The sequence below is a fragment of the Vitis vinifera genome, chromosome 5 (assembly GCF_030704535.1).
Source record: "Vitis vinifera cultivar Pinot Noir 40024 chromosome 5, ASM3070453v1".
Lineage (NCBI taxonomy): Eukaryota > Viridiplantae > Streptophyta > Magnoliopsida > Vitales > Vitaceae > Vitis > Vitis vinifera.
In genome coordinates, this window is record NC_081809.1 from 4,934,105 (window position 1) to 4,953,588 (window position 19,484).

Sequence of the window (19,484 nt, forward strand, 5' to 3'; positions counted from 1 at the left end):
CCAACCTTCCAGTGATGTCTTTAGTCATAATTTAAAACAACTCAACCAATTGAAATCAGAAAATATCAGATAGCAGTTTTTAGAAACATCAAGAAGAATTTATTTTCAGATATAATCCTTGCATTCAATGACTAAATGATGGAGCTTCCACACAAAGTCCAGCAAAGCTGGGGCTAGAAGAAACTATCGATCTAAACTAATTGCCAACGCATGCTATCAAATTGCTAACAGAAGATATGTCATGCTACTGGTTCAGTTACTGCCCTCGTTGTGCTCATGCATAATAAGGTTCATAGAAATGACGTGGTAAAACATAAAATGGTTCAGGATTGTGTTCCAAGGGTTGAATTGTAGTCAGAACCTAAGATTGATTATCTGATATGACCTTACTAGTCTTCCTGATGGACTTCAAGATTCTTCAATTTCGATTCTAATTCATCCCCTTCATCTTCACCCTCTCCAGATTCGTTATCATCTTCTCCTTCAGGGTCATTCTCATCCAAGGATCCAAGAACATTAGGAAATTCATTAAATATACTCTTCACCTCATCAATGCCCTCATCAGAGATGAAATTTCCATTAATGTTGAGCAATTTTAACCCAGGCTTATGCACCACAGCGCGAGCCAAGCACCTAGCCCCAGCCCTTCTCATGAAATTGGAGCTCAAGTCGACTTCCTTCAATTGAGCATGGCCATCTTCCAATGCCTTGCTAATTTGGATGGCACCTTCATCCCTCAGTTCATTCTCGGCCAAGTTCAGCTTTGTGATAAGCTGCTTTGCTGCTATACAAGCAGCTAAAGCAGGAGCAGCTTCAGCTGTTATATCATTTCCAGCCATCTCCATGACTTCCAGTGCAGAAGCAGATTCCTTGAGAACATTGGCTATAGCAACTGCACCCTCATCTTCCAAGTTCAGGTAGCTCAGGTAAGCCTCGGTAAGATCTGCATGCTTGGCAAGAGCTTTACTAAGGGCAACTCCAGCTTCTACACCAAACATGTTGTCCCGCAGATCGAGCTTCTTCAGATTGGTAAAGGTCTGAAGAGCTTCAGATAAGGCAACTCCTCCGTCGGAGCCTATCCTTGTAGAGGAACATCGAAAATCCTCTAACATGGGAGACTGCTTCACTACCTCAGAAATAGCAAGTGCCCCTTCATCTCCTGTCATATTATTATGAAATTGAAGGACCCTAAGCTTCTCAGTAGAAGGGATTAACTCACAAACTGCTCGAGCAGCTTCCTCTGAGATCCCATCATTCATTAAATAGAGCTCCTCCAAGCTACTTTGTGATTTCAGGAGCGCCCCAAACGCCCTAACACCCTTCTCACCCAAGGCATTGTTTGAGAGGTCCAGAGACTTCAAAACACAACCTTCAAGAGCCTCAGAAAATATAGCCATGACTTCAAGAGCTTCCCCTTCCGATCTCCCAGCAATAAAATCTGACAGGTCCACTTCCTTTAACTGATCCTTGAGAGAAGCCAAGATAGGCTCTGCAACACGGGCTGCACCTAAACCAAAGCTTCGATTGCTGAAACATATCTTAGTATAAGAATTTCCTGGCTCTTTTAATGGCCTCAAAAGCTCCTCAGCTTCCTCTGCCTCAACAAATGCTCTTTGGCCTTTAGATATATCAAAAACAGTTTCACAGGCTTCATTAAATGTCTTAGATGTTGGCTCCTCTCCATCCACCTTGGTTATAGGGCCTCTTTTAAGAACTTCGAGGATTAGCTTACTGCATTCTTTGGCATAAAGCTGCACTGCAGAACCTCCATCACCATCTGGCTCCTTTTCATAATGTTGGTTTGCAGTGGAAAAAGCTACTTCTTCGATCTGTTTGGCATTCTCCCTTGCTTCCTCTTTGCTGAGACTACCATACTTTCGAGTGAAAATGGATGGAGTGGAAAGATTGTTTGCCATTCGTTCCACAAGCAGTAGCCGAGTGGTCTGGCTAGGGGGCCATAGTTTGATAGAAAATGCCCGGCCTTCTGGATTCATCGTTGTGGTATCCATTGCAATGGAACTACCAATATGGGCTGCAATCAAGTGAAAATTTTTCAATAAATACGAAGACCAAGATATGAACATAGATTGACACAAAGTCTCCCCAGCTAATCAGGCATGAATCATCTAGTTTCATTAGATAGAATTTAACCATATCAATGATTGACAACATGTACATAATTCTCAAAATGGCAAATTTAGGTAACCTCACATGAAACCACAGTGTGTCTTATGATCAGTATTTTTTACCCTTCAACCAAATGTGCTTGCCTATAAGCAGTGAAAATGACCATTAGACCCAAGTTAAACATTAAATAAGTTTTTCAAGAGTTTAGGATGAATGATGCAATACCAAATGTCAGCAAAGGTTAATTATATATTTGTATGGTTTTAATAAATGCTAAACCCAAAAAATAGGTGAAGAGGCAGTAAATAAAATAACCCACAACCAGATACAGAGACAAACCTATAATTTGGTAGTGTGACTAACTCCATGAAGGAAAGGGGGACAATCCACTATCAAACACTGAATTAGGGTTACAAAAGCTCTCAAAGTCTCAGCTTGAAAGCTATGTGATATATCATGTTGCCCTTTCTTCTATCATGTATCACCCCTTTTCCTATACCAAACATTTTTTCATTTTTCGAAGTTTTTTTCTTTTTTCATTTTTGGCTCACAAAATAGACTATGTATCAAAGCATACAGATTTCAAAAGAATGAAATATAAAGCAATATATAACTTATTTCAAATATGACATCTAATGCCTGAATTAATCAGCAAATTGATGAAATAAGTTCAATAATAAATACCACTTTTACAAAATTCTTAGCTCCAACGAGTACCCCACAAAAATAATGCAAACATACACGTGAACATGCATGAAGTAAAACTATATATTTGTATGGAAAAATACATATGCTATTTAAAAGATTTTAACTTTCTCAGTTCATCATCTCTCAAGCTTCCTATCCCAACACACAAACACTTGTATGCATCAAAGATTTAGAAACTCCTTAAAAAACCCCTTAAAATAACCATTTTTTAAATAAATAAAAAAGTTTTAAATGAGACAGAATCCTCAGCACAGAAAAATGATTTTTTATTTTTTTATAGCAAAGTAAAGAGGAAAGAAAAGCTAGCTTCTAATGTTTTATTTCAACCAAAAGTGCTTTTAAACCATAGCATAACAATATTTTTGGGTTAATTTCACTCACCTCCCCTAAGGTTTTGGCCAAATACACCTAGCCTCCATTGGTTTGAAATTTCATGAAATCTAATTGGGGCTAGGTGTATTTAGCCAAAACCTCAGAAGTGAGTGAAATTAACCCTAATATATATTTTTTTTAAATATTTTCAAATTTTATTTCTCAAAAAAATTATCAAAATATTCAAATGTCAACGTTGCCAAGTGTAGTCAGTATTATGTGTATCATAAGAATATTTAGCTAGGTTACAATACATATTTGATGACCTATATTGTTAATAAGAGAATGTGTTCTTTCAAATTTGTTGTATCATGTGGTATGTTAGTATGAAATCACTGTTATGTGTTCATTCACATTAATTAATACATATGAATCTTGTATTATGTATGCCATAAGGAGATATACTTGACATACAATACATATATGAATTGTGTATTAAGCATATGATACATACTGCTGATACATATGGTTCACATGAAAAATATGTTGTATTGCATTTATTGTCATGTATCATAAGTTTTTAAATACTGTGTTGTATCAGGACTATATTCTTCTAAATTTTTTGAAAAACTTCTCATCCCTTAATTATTTTATCCAAGCAAACAATAATATATTGAAAATGAAGGCCTCATCCTGCAACAGCCCTTTGACCATTCAAACAAAGATTTGATGTGTATATTTTTCAGATTCAGTTCCAACAGTGCCATCCTTAAAAAAATTACTCCATTTTTGCTCCTTTCATAAACACCAAAAATGGATGGCACAAGAAGGCATTTAGAATAAAAGGAGGCACAACAACTGAAGGAAAAAAAGAAAAGAAATGGAAAGAAAAAGCACAAAGCTCAATAACAAAAAGCTCAACCCATCCCAACAATATGTAGAAAAGAAGACTCTCATACTCCAAATAGACCTTCGACCACTCAAATGAAGATATAAGGAATATAATATCAGCATCAAATCCAAAATCTCCATCACGTTTAATATTCGCCAATTTCTCTCCTTTCATAGGCACTGGAAAATACTGAACAACATTGTCGTCCAGACTCTACAATTACTATTACCCACAGAACTACCATGTTGACTTGATGGAGCATCCTTCACTAAGAAATGAAGGACCAGAAAACACATTAGCAAATACCACAGCCCAAAACACCAATAGCAAGTAGCAATCCCACAAAATGCACACAACCCCATAATGAATGAGAACATGGGAGCCAACTCCTCCCTTTATTTTCCTTCCAATTAATTTCTTTTAGATATAATATCTCTTATAGACCAGAGAAAGAACATAAGACAAATGTGTTAATAATGGCTAATAGTTGTATTAAAACACCAGCTATGGCCTTGCCTCCAGAAAGCACCCACACCTCTATTAGCCATCATGCATGTCATTACTAATAACATAAGCTTCTAATGTCATCCCAGAAAAAGATCCTGCATTCATTGCTAAATCCTATAGTTGCTCACTCAGGAAAGCATGAACAAGAGAAAACAACTACCAACAGACAGGGGAAGCAAAATACCAGAAATAGCTTTCCATGTTGGAGACCTATCCTTTATAGATAAACATAATGCTTACACCTGCTGGGACTGCTTTGCCTTTCCTTATAACTTTTAGAATTCCTCATCGGTTCCATAAATGGGGTTATTTTTCTTTGGCCTTGGTGCATCCTATATATTTCCTATGTACTCAAGTTAAAACCACACTTTTGTTAGGGCAACATGAGCTGGTTGCTTAATTTTTCCTTCTTTGGTCTTGGTGTGCCTTGCATACTTTATGTGTACTTGGGTTACAAGTCTTTAAATAGTAGTAGTAATAATAGTAGCACTAAGAACAAAACCCACTTAATACTAATCGAAACCAGGATTTAGAAACAGAAAAATAAATTTAACTCAATTTTCTGTTTCTCCCATTTAGCTTTGTGGAGACAAGAAGAGGAATAGTAGTAGCTTCAGCAGTGGAGAAAATACCATACTTAACCCTGATAAAAATTGGACCTGGATTCACAGTAAATAAGCTAAGCCTCTACTGGCAAATAATAAGCCCACAATAAAGAGGGAAGGTATAGTAATGATATGAACCACCCAATATCGAATAAAGGCAACAATATCAGCAAAATAACACTTGAAGACATACCAAGCTCCATGTATTCTTGCACAGTGAAAGGACAATTGATTTTGTAAGAGATGAGATAAGTAAAAGAACATTAACTGAAAACTTATGTTGAATAAGTCTAATTCAAAGTTCTATTACAACTAAAAGGAATGACTCTTAACACCGCTTTTGAAGCCCAGGATTTGGAAACAGAAAATTATATTTAATCTAAATTTCCATTTCAATCATTTGGTTTGGTGGAAAGAAGAAGTAGAATAGTAGTAGTAGATTTAATTATATTTGTATATCTCCCCTAATAATAAGAAAACATCGTGTGTACCATGGTGTGCCCTCTCTAAGATGCTGTTAATATATCCTCTTATTTTAAATTTCTATTTCTCCCATTTGGCTTGGTGAAAGAAGAAGAATGGTGTTAGTATTAGATTTGATTTAAATTTCTATTTTCCAGATTTGCATCAGTGGAGAAGAAGAAGATGGAAGATGAATGGTAGTAGAGTGGTAGATTTAATTTAAGTTCTTATTTCCCCCATTTGGCATGGTGGAAGCAGAAGATGAAGAATAGGAAGAGAAACTAACACTGCATTTAAAAACCTGTGATTTAATTTAATTTAAGCTTCTATTTCCCCAATTTGGCTTGGTGAAATACTCAAGTTATGACAGAAAAGGAGAGACTTCTCCATCACATCAAATTTCCTCCAACTCTGAGAATTTTGAAAGCATCTGCACTAAAACCTGTGAACAATAATATGAGTTTCAGTTCCTTATCTATTGTTTTCTTCACCTTCTGTCCCGAAAGAGAAGTGCAGCCTTTCATTTCGTCAAACAAACAGAAATGCTCCCCTTTCCTTCCATTGATGCTTACCCTCTGCAAGTGGACTCTAAATATATCTACCAACTACAAAATGTTTTAAGCTCATTTAAAATATATATATATATATATATATATATATATATAAATAAACCTTTTAAATCCAGTTCCAAGAACGAGCCAATAAAGTTGGATAATGTGGAAAGAAAAATGGAAAAGAGTGAAGTTCATTCTCATGGAAAATGAAGCAACAGGGCAGAGATGAAATATGTACAAGGGTTGTTCTTCAACGAACCCATGGAAGATCCAGGATCAGAATGCAGCACATGCAGTAAATGACATTTAACATTACCAAAAGAGCCAAACTTTTACAAGAAATTCATCATAAACATTCAAACTTTAAGCATTAAACGTCATAGATCCCTAATAAAATACAAGATTCCCAAGTTAAATCCAAGTCCAAAAGGCAAACGCCTCAAACCATAGAGATTTAGAAACCTGAATAAAACAGGAAGACCACTGCAGAACGTGAATGAACTAAGTGCGACTAAACTCTAACGCACAGGTTGGTTGCTGAGAAATGTAGGAAAATCAAATAAAATAAACAACCAGGAAACATACGAGGGCCGATGCCAGTCTAATTTCTGATTTCTCAGAAATCAAACAACTCTGCCGAACTGAAAAAACAAAAATTTTTTTAAAAAAAAAAAACACGTGAAACCCTAAAAATGTAATGCAAAGTGCGACCGAAAAAAAAAAGTGCGAAAATGTACCTTTTTTTCCTGAATTTTTTAGTAGGGTTGTGGGTGTCCTCTAGAGTTAAATGGATAATAATGAGGAAATGAAAGAATGGCTGGGGAAGGACGAGAAAGTGAGAGAAAGTGGAGGGAAAAAGTGCAACTCAACTGAAAATGAAGCAGCGAATAGTAGAGCTTTTTGTTGGAGTAATCAGTAATGATACAGCTGCTTCGCCAAAGAGTTAAGAGCCTGTTTGGGAAGCCTTAAAAGAACGACACACTTCATTTATTTAAATTTTAGTTGGAGGCTAACAGATCCTAAAGAGTGATGTTCTTAAGCAACTCCATTAATAATCTATTTTCATTTTTAGTTTCTTTTAACCTTTACAAAGCCTTTTGTTCATAAAATTTATTTATATTTGAATATAAAAATATATATATTTTGAAAGTGCTTTTAATTATAAGATGCCAAAAAAAAAAAAAGGATTTTTTTCAAAATTTTAAAAGCAAATTTTAAACTTTATTCAATATTTAATTTTAAATAAAAACAATTCTAAATATTAGAAAGTATTTTTTAATTTTTTAAGAATTACTTCCAAATGAGAGGAGAACACTATTAAAATTGGCAAAAAAAAAAAGTAACCATTTTATTTAACCTTATTTTCTTATAAGTGAAGTTCAATATTGACTCCAAAAACTATGGTGTGGAATTGTTTTTAAGAATAGTTTTTTATTTTTTTATTTTTTGTTTTTTGAGAATAAAAACACATGAAAATATGTTTGCTTTCGTTTATTTTTAAATTATATTTTTTAGAATTGTTTTAAAAATAAGGTGTTTTAAAAATAATTATATAAATATAAAAATAAATAAAAATAAAGCATTAAGTACAAAACTTTTTTTAAAGAAATATTTAAAAGCTCAAAAAATGGTTGAGAACATTTTATTGCATTGGTTCAAGCCTAGATACATTTCCCAAGTGTTTTAGGTTAGGTTTGGTTCTAGTAAAATTTAAAATATATATATATATAAAGAGAAAAATAAAGAGAAAAAAAAAATTAAATCAATATTATATGATATTTTAAATTAATTTAACTTCTTAGTATAAAAATTAGAGTTATATTTGATTTTCAAAAATATTAAGGAAAGAAAAAAAAAATGGTTCGCTCATATCTGGTTATCCTATGAAAAATATTAAAAAAAAACAAATATAATTAGTCTTTTATAAATAAGTTTAAAATAAGTGAAATAAATTTAAAATATCAAATCAAAATAATTCACTAACTTTAAAACTATTTTCTCTTTTTTTTTCTTTTCTTTTTTTTCTTTTTTTATTTCCTTTACATTTTTCCTAAAATTTTCTCGAAATAAAAAATAACCTAAATTATTTGAAGATGCACAAATTTTTAACTAATTTTAACCATATTTGATTTTTTTTTTCATACTTTTCATAATACACCCAAATACGAAAAAAATAATAATTTTTCTTAATATCTTTTCCCAACAAACTACTCGAAAAAAATAAAAATGGAAATTAAGTCACGACTCATCTCACGCCTTTCCCTAGAAGAGAAATTTTGAGCGCTGAATTGAATGAGTCATGAAATTCATGTTCATTATAAATGTGTCCTCTGAGTTCTAAGGTGAAGATAGAATAAATGGACAGCATCCTTTTGAAGGACAATAGATAGGTATAAAAATACTCTTTGTAGGTCTTCTCACGAGCCATGCCCATAATAAAAGCCTGCTAGTTTTGAAAAGGACTCGACAATATTTTAGCCATACATTGCCCACCATCTCTCTCTAAGCCATGCTTCCCTTCTTCTTCTTGAGCTACCAATGTAACATAATGGTAACTTGTAACCCTATTTCAGAGTCTTGAAAATTTTGAAGGAAAATAGAAACCAAAAAAGATGAAAAAGTAAAGTAGGAAAAAATAAAAAATAGAAGAAATAAATTATAGATTTAATATTATTTAATTATTTTATAGGAAATCAAAGATTAGAAAATCATTTTTTTATCCTATATTTTTAAATATATATATATATATATATATAACAAAAAACAATTAAAATTAATAAATTGTTTTTATTTACTTCTAATTTATTTTAGGCTGGACATTGGGAAAAAAAAAAATCAACCCATTATCACTGCCATCCCTAGTCGAAGGGTGGGTACACTTCAGAATACAGGCAGGACCAAACTTCAAAAAATCAATAACAACTACAAAGTTCATCCAACATTTGAAAATTGTGAAGATGAATGATCCATAACATGGCACTGTATCTTTCAAACAGGGTAACTTGGGCTGTCAACATAAACATCAAACAGAACTTGACACATTATTTTTTGTTTACTAAACCCATTTCATGCTGGATTCTAGGTGCATATACCAAATTTCCAGAATATTTCTACTGGTGAAAAGCATGCTACAAGTTGTACAGCTGGATTCTCAATCCCAATGGAATACCTATGAAACCCTAAAGTGATCCAAGTGATCAAAATGATCAAAAGGCGCATTCATTTTGCTGGGTCAAGGAAATGCCACCATAGGTTCATCCCTATTGGAAAAATAAGCCATCAACATTCACAAGACAGCTCTGAACACATTCAAAGCCCATAATTCAAAACCTGACTATGTAGTGAGATAGAATACTTGGATGGGGGAACAATATCTCCGGTTAGTCCAACCACTGCAGATTGAAAAACCCAAAAATCATATATCCCATGTGGAACTTGGATGCCTTAAATGATATATAGAGGCCGTGGGCATCGACATTATAGGAACATGACCGGCTGAAGTAATGGTCTGTAATATGGATCATCAACACTTGACATCTAGTTGCAGGATTACCATTTGATTATAAAACATGAATCCATTAACCCAAAACAACTCCCGACAAATTGAGGAACACCATAATCCTCCCAACCTTGGCAAACCATAACTTTGCAGCTAAGTAAATCATAACAAGGCAAGAGGAAAGTTTGACAACTTCACAAACAACAATTACCAAGCTTTGATTACAACCATAATCTCAAATCTTAAAGCAAAAACTGTAAGCTATGACCAAATCATCATATACTGCAGAATTAAGTCTCCCAGACTCAAAATCTTGGCCATGAGGATGTCATGAAATGAATAAAGACCATGGCCCATAAGGATTGATGTCTTTGAGAATGGGGCAGATCTGTTAAACTATAAAACTCGAGTCACACTCAGAAACCCTAACAGAGAGTGAAAGGGTGGCCAAAAAACCAAAAGAGCCCAAGTGTCTGCTACAATAGAGCAGGCAGCCATGCTGTGGAATGCTACAACCTGAACCACTTCTAATTACAAGTTGGCTTTTGCAGTATTAATTTGAATTTGAAAATGACATGCCAAACTCAAAGACAATAGCCTAAAACTACACCTCAGGCACTTCCACATCGGCACTGGGTTCAACCTTACACTTCACAAGTACCGCATACTCTGACCTGATTGTGTATTACTAAAAAAATTATCCTCAGGTGTAAAGCTATAATAGAGGATGGTTCCATTTCTCAATCATTAATGTGTTAGGATTGCGTTTTAGAATGGGAATAGGAATAAAAAATTTATTAGCTGGGAAACCAAACCCACTCTCACTAGGATTTGATTCCTCTCTTCTATATGGTATTCTGATTCACCACAATTCCCATCCCCTTTCCATTCTCATTTCCACATACCAAAGACACCTTCAATGCCTCAATGCATTGCCATTCAACAACAAAATAAAGTATTTCAAGAAAACCCAGACCCACAATTAGTCTATAACACGCGACGGATTGTGCTATTATCAATTTCGGTATCATAGAACAACGCATCAGTTATCAAATATAAAACCCTAATTCGTAAATAATTCAACAAACCTCATATTCAATCTGCCTTTAAGAAAGCAAATCCTAATCCATAAAGATTCACCAAAATCCATATAAAAAATAAAACATCCAATAACTTGACCAAAATTTAAAACCTGAATTAGTAGTTCAAAAACCAAACGTTGCAAAATGAAAGCGAAACCACCTCGAAACTTAATTCCTCAACGGTAAGATTTCTGGAACCTGGCACGAGCACCACGACCACCGAACTTCTTGGGCTCGCACCGTCTTGGATCGGCCACGAGCAGGGTCCGATCATAGCGAACAAGAATGTCCTTGATCTCCTTCTTGGACTGCTCGTCCACATACTTCTGGTAGAAGGCGACCAAGGCCTTGGCGATACTTTGGCGGATGGCGTAGATCTGAGAGGTGTGACCACCACCCTTGACTCTTATCCTCATATCGACGCCGGCGAAGCGGTGGCGGCCGAGGAGTAGGATGGGCTCGTAGGCCTTGTGACGGAGGATCTCCGGCTCAATCAACTCGATGGGACATCCGTTGATCTTGATCAGGCCTCTGCCGCGCTTGCAGTAGGTGACAGCAACAGCCGTCTTTTTCCGGCCGAAGCATTGTACGGATTCGATTGGGGCCGCCATGGTTGGTTGCTCCTGCTACTGCAACTGCTGCTCTTGCGTCTCTCTCGAACCCTAGAACCCAAAGAAACAAATGTTTAGGGTTTTTTATACTTATATGTATGATAGGGTTTTTCGTGACATGGATGATCTGATTTAAATTTCATTGTCGATGAACGGTTGAGATTGGTCCTAGCACTAAAGACCACATTAGGGTAATATAGCATGTGGAAATTGCATATATAGTGTGTTTTAATTATTATTTTAAAAAATAAATAATTTTTTAACTATACTTTTAATTATAAAACACTAAATATGTTTAAAAATCGGATACTTGACTTAAATAGCCTAAAATACCCTTAAGATCACAAAAAATTACTAGTATAAATAGCTCATTTTCAATATTAGTTTGTTTTGTAATTTTTCATTTGATAGGGCATTATGAGATAAGATAAATTTTTTGTAAAATGTCATGATGGAGAAAGAAAGAGATTAAGGTGGTGTTTATTTTTTGACTTAATAGAAAAATGTAAAATATTTAATTTTTTCTATTCAATTAAAAATATAAATTGATATCAACCAATATAATTATACTGAATTTATCGATAATAAGTTATTTTGCACTTGATAAAAAAAGTTAAATATTTTGACTTTTTTTATTCAGTCAAAAAACAATCATTGTCTAAGTATAAGGTAAAAAGAGAGAGAAAGAGTTAAATCGAAGGTTGCACTAAAAAAAATGAAATCATGATAATGTAAAAGAACGGGACAAAGAGTCGAGAAAGAAAGAAAAAAAAATGAAACTAAGGAGATAAATGAGATTGAGGACTTTTCACTTTGGTAAAAAACCATAATATGAGTAAATTGTGAGCATATTAAGAGATAACTGGAAAATTTATGCAAAAATGTAGGGATCCAACTGAATTCAACCTTCTTCAATTAAGCCAAAACTTCTCCCACGATCCTTTATCCATATAAGGAAAGAACTAATCCCCATCTGAAATGAGGTCAAAATGGCCCATTTATATATATATATAAAAAAATATTAGATGTAACCACTTTATGAAACGTATGTTTACATTAGCCTCTTTGGTGCCACATAAGAGTCATATCATAGAAATATTTCTTTTTTTTCAAAATTCTAGTTAAAGCCTCAATTAACAACTGAGGCTTAATTTCTGAACTAAAGTTACAGTTACCAACTGAAACTATTTTTTAACAAAAGCCTTAATTGGCAACTGAGGTTTCATTTTTTAACTGAAGCTACATTTGCCAACTCAGGTTTCAATTTTTGAACTAAAGCTGCAGTTGCTAATTGAGACTTCATTTTTTAACTAAAACCTCAATTAGCAACTAAGGCTTTATTTTTTAACTAAAGCCTCAATTGTTAACTGAGGCTTTAATTAATTTTTTTTTTTACTTTAAAATTTAATTAAAAACTATTAAATTATAATTTATTATTGAAATTAAAAATATATGATTTAATAATAAATTATTTATATTTAAGCTTACTTCAACAAACATAAATTGATATAGAAGATATTATAAATGAATATTTTATTTATTTATAAATTAATAATCATAAAATAATAAATTTATATAACATATAAATAAGATATAAAATTGTATAATTTATTAATTTAAGATATTTAATTTGTTATTTTTTAAGATATTAATTTATTTGTATTATGACAAATTTATGTTTATTGAAATAATAGTATAATCTTAAGTCGTAGTTACCAATTGAGGCTTCAGTTAATTTTTTTTTTTTACTTTCAAATTTAATTAAAAACTATTAAATTACAACTTATTACTGAAATTAAAAATATATACTTTAATAATAAATTATTTATATTTAAACTAAAAAATCTAGATTATTTCAATAAACATAAATCGATAAATATAATACGATAAATGAATATTTTATTTATCAATAAATTAATAATCTTAAAATAATAAAATTATATGACATATAAATAAGATATAAATTTTATAATTTATTAATTTAAGATATTAATTTATTTGTATTATGACAATTTTATTTTTATTGAAATAATAGTATACTCTTAAGTTTCTATATATAGATTTTTTAACAAAATTAGTTAATGAAATTAATTAGAAAAAGTCTACTACAAAATATAATTTTTCGTAGTTTCATCAAAGTCACAAAAAATACCCACTAAACATTTATATGCTAGTAAAAAAAACATATATAATCTCATATACCTCCACAAAGAGATAACCTATGAATAAATTTGACATAATACAAATAAATTAATATCTTTAAAAAAAAAAATTAAATATCTTAAATCAATAAATTATACAATTTTATATCTTATTTATATGTTATATAAATTTATTATTTTAAGATTATTAATTTATTAATAAATAAAATATTCATTTATAATATCTTATATCTATCAATTTATGTTTGTTGAAGTAATACTAAATTCTTAAGCTTAAATATAAATAATTTATTATTAAAATCTATATTTTTAATTTCAATAATAAACTATAATTTAATAGTTTTTAATTAGATTTTAAAGTTAAAAAAAAAAAAAAATTAACTGAAGCCTCAGTTGGCAATTGAGGTTTTAGCTCAAAAATGAAGGCTTTAGTTAAAAAATAAAACCTCAATTGACAACTACGGTTTCAATTCAAAAACTAAAATCTCAGTTGTCAATTGAGGCTTTAACTAAATTTTTTAAAAAAAAAAATATTTCTATGACATAGCTCTTACATAACACCAAAGAGGCCAATTTAAACATAAGTTTTATAAAATGGTTAGATTTAATATTTTTTTGTGTATATATGGGCCATTTTGACCCAAAACTCGAAATGTTGCCCACTAAATGCTTAGAGTTCCCGGTGACTTGTCTTAAACAAAATGCTTCAAATTTCAGTAGGTATAAATGAAAATATTTTTATTCCTAATGAATATCAACTATAAAACATAATTACTGTAAGCTAATCAAGATTAGGAATGATAATGAGATGGGTTCAGAATGGGTCACCCCCATCCCATATCAGTTCTATTTATTTAAAACAATTTCCATCCCCGCCGACAAAAAAATAAATAAATAAATTAATTAATTAAATTGGGTAGGGTAGGTATAGGAATTAATTTTTTTAAACGTTTTTTACTTTTAAAATAATAAACTCTATTAAAAAATAAACACAATTTATAACTAAATAAATATTATAAATATTTATAATTTATTTTCATTAAAAATAAAAATAAAAAAAATAATTAAAATAATTTTTATTTAATATTATATATAACTGGGGTAGGATGAGACAAAGTCATACTTAAACCCATCTTGAACTTGTCTTAAACCCGTTTAAGTTTATCTCAATCTTGTCTCATTAGGAGCGGGGTGGGATGGGTACCCAAAAAAATTTGTCACGTTGTTATTTCCTAATCATCTTTGATGGATGTTTTGAATTGGGAGACTTATGTCATATCATTAAGTTAAATAATCTCTTTTTTTTTTTTTTTTTGTCGCTTAAAGAACACTTCTTTTAAGTTAGATTTGGTGCTTTTCTTTTCACCATGCTGTGAGATATTTCATGTTATAAGGGCCCCTTTTTTTTTCCATTTTTTTTTTTTTTTTTTAGTCTATGCATATTTCATGACCTTTTGGCAAATTGTCAAACTTTCATAGCTTTTGGGCCCATTATATGGAATTGAAGGCCCTAAATCATAATCCCATGAAAATATTAGATTGGATGGGGGATCCTTGTAGCAATGACTCTCATATTAGTATTCACTAATATTTAGTCATCACTAAGAAAATTTTTATATCCAATGTTGCATGTTAGAAAGAAGTAGATTATTGTACTCTTCGTTTAGATTGTGACTTGGTTGCTTTTAGCTCATTGGTTTTCGCATTGATAGGATTGGATCATAATTGTGCACATGACAATTTGCATATCATCGCTTTCAAGATTTTTATTCACTAATATCTTGTCTTCGCTAAGAAAATTTTTATATCCAATGTTGTATGCTAAAAAGAAGTAGATTATTGTACTCTTCATTTAGATTGTGATTTGATTGTTTTTGGTATTTTCACTCGTTTATATTGGTATTGATGGGATTGGATCATAATCGTGCACATGACGATTTGCATATTATCGCTTTCAAGATTTTTATTCTCTAATTTCCTATCTTTGCTAAGAAAATTTTTATATCCAATGTTGCCTGCTAAAAAAAAGTAGATTATTTACTCTTCATTTAAATTGTGACTTAGTTGTTTTTAGTATGAATGCTCATTGGTCTTCGCGTGGATGGGATTGGATCACAATCGTGCACACCACAACTTACATATTATTATTATTATTATTATTATTATTTACTTACTTTATGTTAATGTGTTGATATTTTTAGATAATATTATGTATTAATATTTTTATTTTATTAAGATAAAAAATAAATTTGAAGTTCTTGTCTCTGGAGGAAAAGTTTCACTAGGTATGAACCAACCGAGAAGGCCCCATGACCATGCAAAGGACATAACAAACAGACACACCAGCACCACCATAATTGTTGCTAGTTCTTCATTGAGTGAATTTGAAGATTTCAAATGAACTAGCAGAATTGCTCCAATTGCAACCTGCATCATGCATCACGCATCATGTAATTTTACTAATGATCACCACTAAAATTACACAAATACTTTAGGTATAATATGAAAAATAGCAAATATTTTAAATAAACAATCATCAGACTGCAAGAATCCAACGAACAACCACATAAACAGTGATTTTTTATTCAAAATTCTCAACATTCCCAACCTCAGCCATCTTTTTTTTTTTAAATAACAAAATCTCACTCACAAAACCAGAGATTAATGGAGCTCAAAGTTAACAAGAAAGAGCAAAGACAGAGAGAGAGATGGGTGATGATACATAGTTCTCATTCAAGGTTCTGTCAAGCTCAGAAAGATTAAAGGGTACATACATTTACTTCATCTGGAGAAAAGCAACCAGACGGCTGACCATATTTTTAGCATTTTCAGATTCAGGGTTGAAGATGTGAAACACGTGACCTTCTTCTTTCTCCTCATACAGCTCCACTTCCCCTTCCCACCCACTCTCTCTTACTGCTTCATAGTACCTCACATCTCTGTCCCTCAGCTCATCTTTCCCAGCCACGCACACCAGCAACCTTCTGCACCCAAGCTTGGACAAGCTCGGACATCCAGGAGTTCTACTGCAGGGGTTCACCCTTGAATCATCAATTCCAGCTTCACTCGAAGGACAAACGAACTTCCATATCCGATACGACACTTTCTGATGATGATCTTCCACAGATTCCGATCCGATGGGCTGCGAACCCCAGAAGTAAGGCTGGGAAAGAAATGCCCCCAAAATTCTCACCCCATTAGGCAAGCTTTCCGTGCCTGCGCGCATGACGGTATTGTGGGCAATGTTGCCACCGGCACTGTCGCCGCCAATGAAGATGCGATCAAAGTTGCCATGTTGGGTCAGCCAAGGCTCATCTCCTCCGGTTGAGTGGGAGGAGACCCATTGGAGAGCAGCCCAGCAGTCTTCATAGGCTGTAGGAAGAGGATGGGTGGGAGCCAATCTATACTCAATTGATATAGCCAACAAAGTGGCTTGGGAAGACAAGGTGTTGATGTAGCGGTGGTCAGCAGCAGAGAAAGCAGAGCCAACGCAAAACCCTCCACCGTGGAAGTAGACTAAGATGGGAAGCTTTTGGTGGGTGTTGGTGAGCTTTGGGAGGTAGATCCGCGCGGAGACACCAGTATCGGGTGAGATGATAATGTCCTTGGATGAAACACCGGTGTCTGGGTCATCCAAAGATGGAGGAACTGAGGGCGGGTCAACAAGGCGGTCGATGGAGCCGTCTTTGTAGACACGAAGGAAGGGGAGGAACTCGCAGGCAATCTCTGGTTCCCTGGAATCCATGGTACTGGAGATGATCGTTGGATCGAAAGAAGAGGATGAGCTCAAAGATTGTGAATTTCACTACTAAAATAAGCCAACATCAAGCGAGTACTACTTCATAGTAGTTGAGTTCTCGTGTCTTGACTGTTTGCTAGGAAATTGCATTTTTTTTTTATGTGTTTCAACTGCCATTATGAGCTTGTTGGTAGCGTCTACCGACTTCCTAGTTCCTATCTGCTAATCAAAAGTTCAAAGACCAAAGGCAAATTGGTCTTCCAATTTTGCTTCAACTAGGTTAGAAGCCATTCTATGTACAAACATTATGTTCATTTCACTCAAATAGAAATTGAGATACATGGAAGGAAGCTCTTATTTCTTGAGTTGTTATTGCACATTGAAATTCAGAAAAGAAGAGAGAAATTTCAGTGGTTTAGAAAAGAAGCCAAGCGTTGGAACATTTCCTTGGCTTTGTCAGTTTCTGGATAGAAGATATGATGACCATGGTTCTCTCCCTCAGCTTCGAACAGATCCACATCTCCTTCCCACCCACTTGTTCTCACTGCATCAATGTACGCAACCCCTCTGTCCCTCAATATATCCTTCTCAGCAACACAAACAAGCATCCGAGAGCACCCGAGCCCCGCCAAACTCGGCGCTCCGGGACCAACCGGATTGATCAGTGGATCATCCAGCCCACTAGACGGATACACTAACTTCCATAGCCGAGAAAGTAAACTCTCTTCATGTCCTTCCTTCGGCTCGGACCCGATTGGCTTTGAACCCCAAAAATAGGGGTCCACCAGAAACGCTCCTGAAATTCTAACCCCGCCCCGTATGGCCATGTTATGAACGATGTTGCCTCCAGAACTGTCGCCGCCAATGAAGAGTCGTTCGAAGTCGCCATATTCCAGCAGCCACGGTTCTTTATCAGTCGCGCCTCTGGCGGAGTGTGACGCGACCCAATTGAGAGCATCCCAGCAGTCGTCATAGGCGATGGGTAGAAGGTGCTCAGGAGCGAGCCTGTAATCAACGGACACAACAACCACTTTAGCTTGGGAGACCAAGATGTTGAGGTAGCGGTGGACGAGGAAGGAGGAGGCGGATTCGATGCAGAATCCGCCGCCATGGAAGTAGACTAAGATAGGTAGCTTATGGGATTGCTGGTCCGGGAGTTTTGGGAGGTAGAGTCTGGCGGAGATACTGGAGTCTGGGGTGATGCTGAAGCTTATGTCTTTGGATAAGACTCCAGTTTGTGGGTCTCCTTCCGGAAATGGTGGAACTATGGGGGAGGCCATAAGTCGCTCGACGGTGCCATCTTTGTAGACTCTGATGATTGGGAGAAGCTCCGTAGCCACCTCCTTGGTAACGGTGGAATCCATTGGAGGAAGAGATTTTTTTTATTTTTTTTTCCTTTCAATAATAGTGGTGTGCTGGAAATGAATTTCTGGAGCTTATCTTCTACTCCCTGTCAAATGTCTCTGTTTAATAGGAAAAACCGAGACTCTCCCTGTTAATTTTTTGAAATATTAAAACTGCCATTACCCTCGGGTTTTTCTAAAATCAATATTTCTGTTAACTTTTAGAAAGAGCACTAGTTCTTCCTCATTGACACTAGTTCCTAAATTCAACAGTTTTTTTTGTTTTTAAAAATATAAAATATAATGCTTTTCTATCACATATTATAATTATTTTCAATTCCTTTCACATAGTTTTATTTTCTGATCACTACTTTTCTAAAATAATAATAATAATAATAATAATACAAATATAAAAAATGATTAAAAATAAAATACCTAGTAAAAATTATTTTAAAGAATATTTTAAAACATAAAAAATAAATTTATTCTCAAAAACATGAAAAAACAGTTTTCATAAATTTATTATATTTAAAAACTATTTTTTGCTTTTAAGAATAAAAAAACATCTAATAATTGTTCTTCATGTTTTCAAAAATTATTCTTTCAATATTACAAATAAATTTGAATTATCTAACTCCTAATTTTCTATTTTAAATCATTTTTTAACATAACCATCTCTTTAATTTGATGTATTGTAGACAACTTAACATTAAATAGAAGTCTGACTCTCTATTCATGGTTAAACCGTTAAAGTTAAGTGACCCCATACGAGCAGCACTAGTCACCTGACTCACTTCATCCGAGGCTCTTAGCTTGTATCATTCATATTTACCCACCTTTCAAAGTTTTCACTTCCACCATATTGGGTATAATCTATAGAG

The 19,484-nt window shown here is 33.5% G+C and overlaps 4 protein-coding genes across 9 annotated transcripts; all 4 read right to left on the reverse strand.

Annotated features, from left to right (window-relative positions):
* Positions 1 to 76: 76 nt before the first annotated feature.
* Positions 77 to 7,141, reverse strand: LOC100259658 (RAN GTPase-activating protein 2). 6 transcript variants are annotated; one of them, XM_010651577.3, is made up of 3 exons: positions 6,905 to 7,134; positions 6,105 to 6,218; positions 77 to 2,032 (listed from the first exon to the last, which is right to left on the reverse strand). In XM_010651577.3, the coding sequence occupies exon 3, from the start codon at positions 2,007 to 2,009 to the stop codon at positions 390 to 392; it is 1,620 nt and encodes a 539-aa protein (XP_010649879.1). In that variant the 5' UTR covers positions 2,010 to 2,032; positions 6,105 to 6,218; positions 6,905 to 7,134; the 3' UTR covers positions 77 to 389. The 6 variants fall into 6 exon arrangements, with proteins under 6 accessions (XP_010649879.1, XP_010649881.1, XP_002281311.1 ...); XM_010651579.3 differs by lacking the exon at positions 6,105 to 6,218 and having other exon boundaries at positions 7,038 to 7,141; XM_002281275.4 differs by lacking the exon at positions 6,105 to 6,218.
* Positions 7,142 to 10,733: 3,592 nt separating this feature from the next.
* LOC100254540 (40S ribosomal protein S16-like) lies at positions 10,734 to 11,541 on the reverse strand. Its single transcript, XM_002281314.5, has one exon. It carries the CDS (start codon positions 11,357 to 11,359, stop codon positions 10,925 to 10,927), a length of 435 nt encoding a protein of 144 aa, XP_002281350.1. The 5' UTR covers positions 11,360 to 11,541; the 3' UTR covers positions 10,734 to 10,924.
* A 4,530-nt stretch (positions 11,542 to 16,071) lies between these two features.
* Positions 16,072 to 17,266, reverse strand: LOC100264785 (2-hydroxyisoflavanone dehydratase). The gene has a single exon (XM_002277830.4). The coding sequence runs from the start codon at positions 17,264 to 17,266 to the stop codon at positions 16,298 to 16,300; it is 969 nt and encodes a 322-aa protein (XP_002277866.1). The 3' UTR covers positions 16,072 to 16,297.
* Positions 17,267 to 17,597: 331 nt separating this feature from the next.
* Positions 17,598 to 18,624, reverse strand: LOC104879249 (2-hydroxyisoflavanone dehydratase). The gene has a single exon (XM_010651581.3). It carries the CDS (start codon positions 18,622 to 18,624, stop codon positions 17,668 to 17,670), a length of 957 nt encoding a protein of 318 aa, XP_010649883.1. The 3' UTR covers positions 17,598 to 17,667.
* Between the last annotated feature and the right edge of the window lie 860 nt (positions 18,625 to 19,484).